The 12,732-nt window shown below is 35.2% G+C and overlaps 1 protein-coding gene across 2 annotated transcripts in view; it reads left to right on the top strand.

The window, feature by feature from the left end:
- Positions 1–450: 450 nt before the first annotated feature.
- LOC114403138 (flowering time control protein FPA-like) overlaps positions 451–12,732 on the top strand; it is a 30,690-nt gene continuing 18,408 nt past the window's right edge. The window contains exons 1-3 of one of the 2 annotated variants that reach the window (XM_028365913.1): positions 451–705; positions 1,671–2,012; positions 10,314–11,512. In XM_028365913.1, the coding sequence (XP_028221714.1) occupies positions 703–705; positions 1,671–2,012; positions 10,314–11,512 (1,544 nt within the window). In that variant the 5' untranslated portion in view covers positions 451–702. The remainder of the gene's footprint in view (positions 706–1,670; positions 2,013–10,313; positions 11,513–12,732) is intronic. The other variant, XM_028365914.1, reaches the window with a different exon arrangement.

Here is a 12,732-nt window from a genome sequence, read left to right as displayed (position 1 = left end):
GTTGCAGTCACACTTGTATTTTTCTTCAATTTTAGTAACAACAATCTCAATTTGTGAGAGGTTGCAACTTTGATTATAATAAAAGAATTATAAAAAAAATATTTATAACATTTAAGTGGATATAAATTAGATATCACCAAATCCATATTCACTTAAATGGATTAGATCTTGAATTCAATTTTTTTTTTAAAAAATATGAATATAGAAAAAATCCAATTCATGTCCACCCTAAATTAATGATACCCAATGTATGCTTGTAAGTTTCGGTCCTAATTTACTTCCTTCTCGAGGATTTATTATGCGGAAATTGAACTCAGGTTGCCAAGTGAGCTAAATAATATTTGATTTGATACTCGTGGCAGAAAATAACATAAAACAAAATGATATTTTTGTAATAAACATTAAAAATTAGAAAACAGAAAACGCTAAAAGCTTTAACTGGCCCCTTATCTAGTTAGTTTACTACCATTTTGGATCGGTGGCATTTATTTCCCCTGTATTGCTATCAAGTACCACCACCGATCCTCAGAACAGAAACCCTAAGCATAATCACTGATTACTCTCTTTCGGCGACATCAACACTGAGTGAAGAAGAAGAAGAAGGAGAATCATCGTTCCCTCTTTTCTCGATACACCAAATTGCTGAAGCAGAAGTTCCGAATTCCGTCTCTCTCTCTCTCAAATTGTCCTCTTAACTTCGCCATGGTCAGTTTCCTTTCTCTCTCTCTCTGCTTTGCACCCAACTACTACACTTCATTTATCTCAAACCTTCAACTTCACACTATACTTAGGGTTTTTGGTTGTTGATTTTTTATTATTGGTGTTGTTGAAGTCGCGAGCATCATCGCCATCCGTCTTCGCACCCGCAAATTTTGAAACTGGGGTTTCTGGTTGTTAATTATGTTCATTCTTTTAATTAATTAGTTAATTGACTGATTGACTTATTATTATTATTGTTGGTTATTACGATTCTGAGGCCATTTTGATGTGATTGTTATGGAGTGGAGCTGAGTGGAACACTTGGACTGTTTGCTACTTTACTTTGAGAAAACATTTTCTGTTATTTTTTTAACTACAAAGCTGCCACATTATTTTTAATCTATTCCCTGCTTTTCAAGATCTGTACAAGGAACAGATTGTAAGCACGGTGATAATTTTGTAATTAGCAGAACCGGCCCAACATATTTTAAGGCCTAAAGAGAACTTTGAGGTGATGATATGCCTTTTTAAGAAAAAAGTAGGAGCTTTACAAAAATAAAAGTGAATTTTCCTTTCTTAGTATTCGAAGCAAATTCATCAAGGAAAAAGCACACTAGGGTTTGAAGCCCATTTATCAAGGAGAAAGCACACTGTAGTTACCCCTATACTATCGTACTAATATGAATACTGAATAACATTTTTTTTCTTTCTGGTGGCCTTAAGCAATGGCTTGGGCCATCCCTGGTAATTAGAAGTCAAATCAGAAAATGAAAACAGAAGTGTTGCCCATTTGGTTTTTGTTTGTGTTTTCTTAGTGGCAAGATTAATTAGACGGGTTTTTGATTGTTTGTTTGTGTGCATGCATGTGGATTTATGTTTTTGGTTTGGTTGTGTTAGTTTATTGAGAGAGATAAGGAGAATGGTGGAAGATTTACTGTGTTTTTTATTGTTTGTGTTGTGTTTGGCAATAGTCGGGTCGAGGAGGAGGAAGGGATCGGTTTAGGAGGGATTATCCTTCAAGGCATGAGGATAATAGGGGGAATGGGATTAGTGGACGTGACAACCGCAACAGCAACAGCAACAACCCTCCTTCCAGGCATCTTTGGGTTGGGAATCTATCCCACAATATTGTAGAGGAAGAACTTGCTCACCATTTCTTGAGGTACGGACCACTGGAGAATGTGGCATTCCAGCCCGGCCGCAGCTATGCTTTCATAAATTTCAGAATGGATGAGGATGCTATTGATGCCTTGAGAGCACTGCAAGGCTTTCCTCTTGCTGGCAACCCACTTAGAATCGAGTTTGCAAAGGCGGTCAGTGTTGCCCACCTTTTACTGCTTGTTACTTTTCCAGCTGATTATATGAATCTACTGCAGAAGTTCAATTCAGTTCAGTTCTATTTATTTAATCAAGGCCATAGTATTGGCTTAGAAATAAATCTGCAAAATTTGCACAAAGAAAAAAAAAAATGAAGGAATACTACACACTAGTTATTGCTTTCCATGTATGATTTTTGATACGGTTCCTTTCGTCAAATTAAGCTGCTCCAGAATATGCACCTTACTGTTAAGAAGAGCATGGCCAAAAGTTACTTCCTTTAATTTTCAGTTAATAATTCACTCCAAACTGGGCTGCAAAATAATAACCTTACCCATCCAACCACTGCCTAAACTACTGCCTAGTGGATCCATGCAGCATTAACTCTCAACTGCTTGATACTTCTTCACAAGTCCTACATTGGTTTTCCATTTTGCTAAATCTTGGGGCAAGACATGTTTCATGTTTGCCACTTGGTAATTTTCAAATTTTATGAGATTTTGTACTCCCAATGATTTCAACATCAAAAGTTAACAGATGTAATGTATAACAGATCTCAAATGAAGTTGCCATAGTTTGTTTTCAACTAATAATAAGTAATAACTATATCCTTTAATTAGAGAATGTAAAGCATCAATGTTTTGCAGAAAAAGTCATAACATTTAATTAACAGGACTACAAATTTGGTCAATAATAAGTTATAAGTCCAAAATTTCATCCAGCCTACTTATGAGAAATTGCAGCAAGAGGCAGTGATATCTGTTCAATGTTCATGTTCTTGAATCTTTGCAAACATTGCTCAATATCCAACAGTAATTGTGGGGGTGAAGTCAGAGTTGCATGGCCTAAACGTTAAATTTGTATTCTTGTCATTTTCCATTTACTTTTTATGATCTTTGCAAATATGTGCAAGTTGCAACATAATGTGACCTTTCATTTTTGGATAATTCCATATTTTTTGTACCATATATTCCTACTTAGATGGTTTTATAGTTTTCTGTATTATTAGTTCTTGTTATTCTTTTAGTGTTTGGTGGAGCCTTCTCATGTCCAGTCATAGAGCTGAACTGCTATTCCAGATGTCTTTGTATGTACTTGCATTTGTTTGGGATAAAGCTGTTACTTTATCATGCTTGCTTTTATTGATTGATTAATAATTTAATATATAGAAGGATTACAAAGGAGAACAAGATTTTATTGTTGATAGAAAGAAAACACCGCATAACACAAGGAAAATACTGCAAAGGTAAACAAAAGTAACCTCCAAAGATATCCATAAAACCCAGAGAGACAAAAACAAAAAAAATAAAATACAGCAAACGGGGTAAAACTTAAATTTAAAAATAAGGTTTGGCTTCTATCCAATACAAGAAATAACTGCATGGCTATTGCATTTCCATGATGCTTTGATCTATCCTTCCAAAATTATAATGAAACTCACTGAGGAAACTGCTCTTAAAGGGAAAATTCTATATTCATCAAATGGCACAGCTCAATCTATTTGAATGCTGTTAGTGGTCAGTATAAATGTAGTATCAAATAGTTTTGGAGCTAGAATAATATACTTTGCAGAAGAGGGCTTTGTGAAGTCATTGAACATGGAACAGGTCATTAATATTTGCACTGGTTTGTTCTAGTTAAATCCCTGCGTCAGTATTAAGATTCGTCATTTAAAACAAAAAATCTCAAGAATGTCTGCATAAAGTTCTTTTGTAAGAATCACTACAATCAAAGTATATATGTTTGTACTTGTGTAGAACTGAACTGCAATTCCAGAACCGAACTATACTTTTTGCTTCTAATTTCTTTTCCAGCAAAAGCTCCAAATTCCTGCACTTAATCTACTGGAGAAAATGCTTCCATTTGTGATTATGGTTATTGTCCTTAAACCATTAGAGTATCAAAATACACCATTATTTATATTGTGACAGTATGGTAACTTCATGTTGGTGACTGAGTATTGCCCAAATTAAAGTATGAACTTTGGTACAGGCCAGGAACATATGCATGAATCATACATCTCTAACAATGTATTAATCAAGAAGGAATATATTCCTGCATTGTGAATGAGTAAGAAAATGGAAGGATTGACTATAATGCACTATGGAAGAACAAGAAGTTCAAATCCTCCCATCCATAAGCGAGGAATGATCTGAAAGGCTAACAAACTTCTCTATCATTCACTTTTTTTGGAAAATAACATATGGAAATATATCAATATTTCAAATTTAAGAAGTATGACAATTCAGTTTGCTATTAAGAGAGGACAAGGATATGCATTTATAAAAAAAAGTTTCAGAACCAAAGATCAAACATGAACTGCATCTACATTACCAAATGCAAAAATGAGTGACAATTTAGAAAGATGAACACATTAGATTTGAATGGGAGGCCAACTTGCCTTTATTACATAATGCAAAGCCAAGGGACTTCAAGTGATATTTATTTGTATTGATGATTGAAAATACACCCATAAGCATTCACAAAGTTGAGCTATATGTATTTGTTGAAGCTCAGAGTTTCAATTCTAATGGTGGAAAGCCAATGCTATATCGTATAGTAGGTAGTGTCACATATGCATATAGGGGTCACATGACAGTTTACATATATGATTATATGTTAATTATATTATATATTTATATATGATTAAGTTGTATGCACATTAAAATACAGAAATATGCATAATATTAACTGAAGTTCAATTAGCTAGAGACTTGACTAAGATGAACAAAAGGATGTAGCACAATTAAGCAACCCCAATAATGATAGTGCTCGCAATAGCTGACAGAGTCACAATTGCAGATCTGAGAAATTCTGCTATGCAATAGAACTATAGCATGTCTATTTAACAATACTTCCATCACCACATTACCGCTATCATCATTGTCTCTACAATTAGCATTGTTGTTACCACAATTATTGTATCATTATCACCCCATCACTGCTAGTATCACTCTATTGCCAACACCACTATTGTTGTATCATCACCATTGTATCCATTGACGCTACAATCATTGTTGTAATTGCCATCACTAACACCATTGCCATTGCTGCCACCATTGTCCTCACCACCTCCATTTCTATCATTGTTATAGTAATAACTAATTGCATCACTACAACCACTTTTCGTTAGGGTAGTGTGGCCATTTGCATATAATTTATATTACTATTTGCTAGTTTATTTTGTCCACCAAACACAATATGAAATTAGAGCTTAATATGCTCATATCATTTCTTACTCTCGTCGTGTCCTTTCATCCTATCTTAACCATCAAATGTGCCCTTAGTAATTTAAGCTTTTAGGAGGTTTTGTCCTTGTATTCTTCAAGGTTGATCTTTGGGGACTTACAACATTTTGGATTTGAAATTGTCGTCTTGTGCTTCCATAATTACCAAATAACATCTATCCAAGTTGTAGATATATTCAATCTTGAGTAACATTGTGTTAAGAGGCTGTACAACTATCCTACGCAATTTACAATTTGAAGTGATATAAACTAGTTGAAGCTTTACAATTACAATATGCATTCCTCTAGATACAATTCCAGTGCATACTAATTGGTTGGGATATTGATTATCATGTTCTCTTTTGCTCAAGTGGCATTTTCTACTTGAAGTCTAGACATTGAATTTATGAGGTTTTTTCTTCCTTATTGCTAAATCACATGAGGCATAATTAATTAGAAAGAGCATCTATGCCTAAATATAATATTCAAAGTGCATCAGTCTTATTTATTTATTTGGATAAACATAATTGATAATTTATTAAGATAGAAAGGAGAGGTACGAATGTGAGAGAATAAGAAACTAAATAGTAACAAAATAAAAAGGAAAATAAAAATAAAAATGAGAAACATACAATAGAAAACAAGCCAATCTTTCTGAACGTCTAACCTTCACCCCTTAAGAAGAAATGCTTGATCCTAAATGAATCAAGAGGTATCCAATGACCAATAATATATTCTATCATTCCATTCCAACCTTTTACACAAAACAACCACACATTGAAAATAATACCAGTCTTTTAACACACAGGATTTGATGGATGTCCTTAGGGAAAATCCGATTTTCACCAAAAACTCCAAAGTTGTTCCAAAGATGGGAAATTGTCGAGCAATGCAAAAACAAATGAGAACTAGTTTCAAAAAGTCAATATGCACATCATACAATAATCAAGAGACTAAGCAATTATTGGTCTTCAGTTTTGAAATAAGTCATTGGCATTAATCTCAATTGATTTCCCAATGGACTGATGCAAAAAGAAACAATCCTAATTTTTACCATTCTATATCCAATACTGAAGACCATGATGTGCACAATGTGCAATGCTTGTGTTGGAGTGTGTGACACAAGAAATGAAGCATGAAATGCATATTGATTGAAAAAAATAGTGAATCAGTTTGGGTCACTGATTCAACCATATGATTCAACCATAAAATCGGTCAGGTCATATCAGTTTACATCAATTTATTGGCATATCCCATCCACTAAATGGCTCAAACTAGTTATATCACCTGTTCTCAGTCTAACTGGTTGGACCAATCGATTTAAGCCGGTTTTTAAAACATTGGTCAAGGGTCCATATCCTTTTGTTTGAGACGAAATCAAGTAGCACCATAACGAATTGTGATTTAGAGAATTTCCTATTATGCAATTTTTTAAGGAAGTAAAAATCTCCAGGGGCATTATGTGAAAGAGAAATTTTAGCAACACATTATCCAACATGCTTTTTCCAACACACATATAGATGATTGATATTATTGAAAATTATGAAATTAATAGTTAAATTCATTAAATGAGGACTGAGACCTATATTATTTCATGAATCCTAATAAATTTTAGTCAACAGTAGTGTGTTTGAACCAATGTAGTTAAACGGCCATGGTGGAATGGCGTGGCAAATTTTTTGCCAACCGCCGTAGGCAATCTGTGAAGGGAGGCCTGCTATGGCAGCGTCGTAGGCCGCAATGGCTTGTTTATATGGCAGAATTTTGGCCTTCCACCATGTGCCATTGATAACACTGGTTTGAATGAATAGTGTGTTGCCACTATTTCTATGCAAAGTAGAAAGAGTATAGGAAAAACTACCTACTCTAATGTCCTCCCAAAATTTAGCACAAGAACCATCACCCAAACTCAAGGAAATAAGAGATCTAAAGGAAACATAACTTTGAGATACTAGTTTCCTATCATGTGTAGCTTTCACCCCTGAATTGGCATCCCATTCATTACAATGTAAATGTTAGAGATATAGTATAAAACCATTAACTAGTCTTCCTTTAACAGCTTAAGCTTTTGAGATGGTTCGTAATGGTACCAAAGCCTTGCCTTATAGTAGGCTCTGAGTAGGGCCCCTGTCACTGTTGGACAGTTGCACCTGTCACTGTTAGACAGCCAAAGGTAGTTACTTTCGGTTTGGTCAGTTAGAATTTGCCTCATGTATCTTGCTCTATATATAGAGCCCTTCTGTACATTACTCATAGTCTAATACAAATTCAGTTTTATACTTCTCTCTCATAATTATAACATGTTTTCTGGAGCTACTGATGCCTAACCAAGGCTGTCGATCCACTGCAAACACCTTCAACTCCAAATTTGCCACCAGCAAATCCCCAAACTCTGGTGAATTTTCTCCCAATGACTTCTCAAGTCAACTTTTCGTATTCAATCATCAAAAAAGCTAATGACTTGATTTTTTTGGTGTGGCAACAAGTGGAGCCTATCTTGAAGACTCATCAGCTTCTTTGATTTCTGATTCAGTCAGAAATTTCTGCAGTTCCTTTCTAACAAAGATCATGATCTAGGGTTAGAGAACCCTGCATATCGAGCCTGGGAACTTCTAGATCAACCGAACTCCTCAACGTCAGAAAAGAATATTGAACGATTTCTGCTTCTTCGAATCAATGCCATTGCCGCTGGCTTGAAATCCATTGGTGATCCTGCTCTAAAGATTTAAATTAAAAAATAGAACAGGGCCTAGGTAGTAGTCCAAGTCAACCAACTCTTTTGAGAGAACAGAACACATAATTGAGTTTGGAAATCAACTGCTGAAGAGCATATGAGACGGGCTTAGCCTTGGCCATGTTGGTTTTGGCTAAGAGATCTCTGATGTATTTGCCTGACCTGGACTACTTCAGTGTTCTCTCTAAGCCTCTGTTTGGAAGGGAGGAATTTGGTGAGAAATTGGGGGAAGAAGAAAGATAGAGGGTGCAAGGAAATCAAATTGGTTGTTTGGTAGAGAAGAAACTAAAGTGGAAAGAAGATAAAAGTGGTGGGTTCCAACTAAAAAAATTTCCTCACAGATATGGGAAGTGGGTATATTTCCAAATACTAAATCTTAGTAAATTACACAAACCTCTGTTGAGGTTTGAAGAAACTACATGGACCTCCCCTCTGTTTTGAGACAACTTTTACCCCCTTTTTGTTAACGCCATTTTACACCATTTAGTTGACAGACTATATTAATAAAACTCAAAATCCATTTATGTATTTTGGATTTTCCCTTCATGCCCTTTTCATATTACTCTGTCACTCTCCATTTCTTTCGAAGGCCATTAGCAGCGCCGAAATTGGAGTTAGGTTTAGGGTTGTTAACAAAGGGGGAAATTACACAAACACCTTTGGAAGTTGAAGCAACATTATTCTCAGGCTGCAAGGGAGTTCCTGTGTTTCCTGCTAGTGTCAAAACAGCAGTGAAGGAGTTGAAGAGTTCAGGGTTTTCGAAGCACCAAGTTCTTGCATGGTATTTATTCTGTTTTGAGAATTCTGGTGATTTCTTACTGTAAATCTAAGTATGCATTCTGTGTTGGGATGCAATCAGGTTCGACTGCTGGTTTGTCATTTCAAGTTCTAGTTTCAGAATAATTACATGATTACCATGCTATGTTTGACAATATTTTGTGGTTTTTAGATTCTGGTTGTGTTCTTAAAATTTCTTGTTTTGTTCTATTAATTCTGGTTGGGTTCTTAAAATTCTGGTTGAATTCTTAAAATTTTGGTTTGGTTCTGTGGCTGTCCAGGTACATCCATCAGCAATTCTGGTTATGTTCTTAAAATTTCTTGCTGAATTCTCTTGCTGATATACTAAGAATTAATGTTTACTGAATCATACATGCATCTCATCAGATTTGATGGATGTTTTTGTTTGCTGCAAATGATTAAAATGACTTCTGTACTATATGTGCTAGGCACAGTCAGATACAGCATTGAAGTAGAAAACTAGCTCCTGGTCTTTTTCTTCCTCCCACTTTATAAATAGACTTTTTCATATGCTGATATTCTTGTTTCTATGAAGTGATTGATGGACACAAACATATGGGTTGGTTACTTGGTTCAATTAATCTTGAGAAATGGATTGCAGTAGTAATAATATTGAGATCCCTGCATGTTTGATTTCATGTGTACTGAACACCTGTATCGTTATAAACTTAAATAATCAACACATAGTAGTTCTATGGTGAAAAATTTAAGTGCAAAGTATTTTGCATGTTACATGATCCAAATGAAAAAGGTGGACTTACAGTGGTTTGTTTTGTGATATTTTCTTATTTTTTGCAAAAACTTACAGTGTTACATCCTGGACTGTTTTGAGTACAGAAAAAAGATGAGATACGGGGATGTTGCTTGGGAATTTGTCGGAGATAGGTTTTCTTCTGGCATTCCTATAGTTTTCTTCTTGCAAGGTGTAACCATCAAGGACATTTCATTGATGTGTACTGAAGAGGGGATTATAGGTTTGTGTTTAGGCAGTTAGACTTAAAGGCCAATATGAAACTTTGTTGAATCTTCGTAACTAGAGTCAATGATACATTGGTCTTTGATGTAGAGAGTGGTATTGATTGATCCATGTAGCTGATTCTACCATGTGGGATATGATTACTTTGTACTTGTTCTATTGAACAGCTTCGACTGTTTTATTGTCTTGATGTATTTTGTTTGTCCATTTTTTTGTCTGATGTCGTGTTTGATTTGTGCTCAAGTCTTGATGGTGCAATTTTAGTCTTGTTCCACTTCTATGGGTTTAGCGTGTCATACCCCCATTAGAAGAACAGTATGCTTTGTATTAAGCAGTTAATTCGTAGTGCCCCAAGATGTTGGATGTTGATAATCACTTAATCTTCATAATTCACATCTGGTTATGGAATTAATATATTTTTTTTCAAAGTATTAAAATCTCGGAAGTTGATCCATGTAGCCGACCCCACCTAGTGGGATAAGGCGTTGTTGTTGTTGTTGTTGTATTAAAATCTAAATGCTTGGAATGTACGATAATTTCACAGTTATGTTCTTAATCACAGGATAAGCCATCGGCAATGCAACGTGATGAAGATTGCTCATGGGATGAACGGAACTCAGCATTAAGGGGTTCTCCTTTCTCGCAAAGAGAGTTTAGAGGACACCATGGTAGCCCTGAATTGCATTATTCTGATAAATCCAAGCTGAGTGATAAAAATCCAGAACCCAGTGAGGTTCTTTGGATTGGGTTCCCAGCTCAGTTGAAGGTGGACGAATCTATTTTAAGAAAGGCTTTTTCTCCATTTGGTGAGATAGTGAAGATTACTACATTTCCAGGTCGTAGTTATGCCTTTGTTCGCTTTAGGAGCCTGACATCTGCCTGCAGAGCAAGAGACGATCTGAAGGGGAAGTTATTTGGGAATCCCCGGGTGCATATTTGTTTTGCCAAGAGTGAAACAGGTTCATCAAACAGTGAGAGGAGATCATTTAATGGCCCTCGTTCCCCAATTTACAAGTCAAGTGGGCGTGATGGATCTTCTGAGAACCTCAGACAGGATCGGAGCTTCAATGCAGATCGCAACATTGGTTCTCCAAACCATTTCGGGATTTGGGATTCTGATCCTTATGATCAAAGGGGTTCTTCATGGACTGGCGGAACTAACACATTTGAACAAAGGAAAGTCGGAGAGAAGGGGAGAACACTAGGAGTATCACAAGAAATCTATGAACATATGAATAGTCCATCAAGAGAAAGACATCATGTGGGTAATGTTCCACAGAGATTTTCTCAAAAGGGTGAATTCTTTGAAGATCCGCGGGCCTTGCCAGATTTTTCCTATCTACATGAGGCTAAAAGGATGAAGGCTGGTTCTCCACCTCTTGAAAGAGAGATTCCAGAGTATCCTTTCACTGAGTATGAAAGGCAGAGACGTGTTTTCCCGAGATTATCGGATTTACCCCCACACGAGCCTTTTGATAAAGGCTTTGATGCTGGAAATTTTACTTATGACCAGACTCTTGATCATCCACCAAATTCACCTTTGCCTCGTTTAGATAGACATGAAGGCTGGAAACCTTATGATAGTTTCCAAATGGGTCCTAGCGCTCTGCAGTCAACATATGTTGAGAAGAAAGGATTCACGCCTGAACAAGATAGTTCATCTTTAACTGAGTGGAAATGGGAAGGAACCATTGCTAAAGGTGGAACCCCTGTTTGTCGTGCACGCTGCTTCCCTGTGGGGAAAGTCCTAGATATGATGTTGTAAGTATTAAATATTCCTTTCAAATGTGTGTTTTTTCTCTCTTATAAAGATTTATGTAGTCTTTGCTTTGAATCTTTTTCCTTAGCTATTCAAATTTTACGAAGACTCATTAGATAAACTGCTATTGAAAGGAGTAAAATAATACGGAGATGTGAGAGGGGAAAAAACAAAAGAATTATACTTCACTTCCCTATAGTTTCACTCTTTTTCTAGTAACCTCCCTCTACTGTTTTGTCACTTATTCCACATGGAATTTTGTTTATGTTGAAACCATTAACTTTTCAATTAAATCTAATGGCTGTATAACATTTCTCAACTTACCCCCTAAAGTTTTTTTTTTTTTTAGTAGGAGCTAACACGCAAAAAGTGTGGTAACTTCATGCTATTTTTGGATTCATGGAAACAGATGGAATGTAGAGGAATGATATTAAATTAACTGTTAAATACTTGCTGAAAAATCTCACATTGTCTGTCTCAATTACTGAAATGTAATTTATATATCTATTGGGCATCTTAATACCAATTGGCTTAAGATGGAATTTAACAATACAGATATTAAGGATTTCAGATAAATGCTCAAGTGCTTTGTTATTATTTTTTTATATATAGAATTAGTTGACAGTTATTTGTTTCACATACATTAAAGCAAAGGAATTGAATGGCAGTCAAGAATTTAGGAAATATGCAATAAGAGGTATTGCAGTGGAGGTGTCTCGTGTGGCTTTAGGACTTATCTAATTATGCATATATGCTACTATGTTATCAAATTAAACATTTTTTATTTATTTATTATGCACGCATCTATGCAGCACCTTATTAAAATTCGAATGACTTAATTACTGTTTTAGTCCCTAAATTTGGGGGATGTATACTTTTTTGTCCTTGAAATTTATAAATGCTTTTTTTAATTCTTGAATTTTGAAAAATTGATTTTTAGTCTCTGACATAATAAATTAACACTTTGTAACGGTTTTAAGTACTTTGTGGTGGATTTTTTAGCACTTTGTGACAGTTTTCAAATGCAAATTCAAGTGGCTAAAAAATAAAAATTAATTTAAGACAGCTAAAACCTATTACAAAGTGTCAATTTATTATGTCAGAACTAAAAGATGCAATTTTTCAAAATTCAGGGACTAAAAAAAGCACATACCCCAAATTCAGGGACTACAACAGTAATTAAGCTTATTTGAATTAAAACTCAATAATGCTGACTGAAAGA

This window comes from Glycine soja, chromosome 20 (assembly GCF_004193775.1).
Source record: "Glycine soja cultivar W05 chromosome 20, ASM419377v2, whole genome shotgun sequence".
NCBI classification, from domain to species: Eukaryota; Viridiplantae; Streptophyta; class Magnoliopsida; order Fabales; family Fabaceae; genus Glycine; species Glycine soja.
This window is presented reverse-complemented; position numbering and strand designations above follow the sequence as displayed.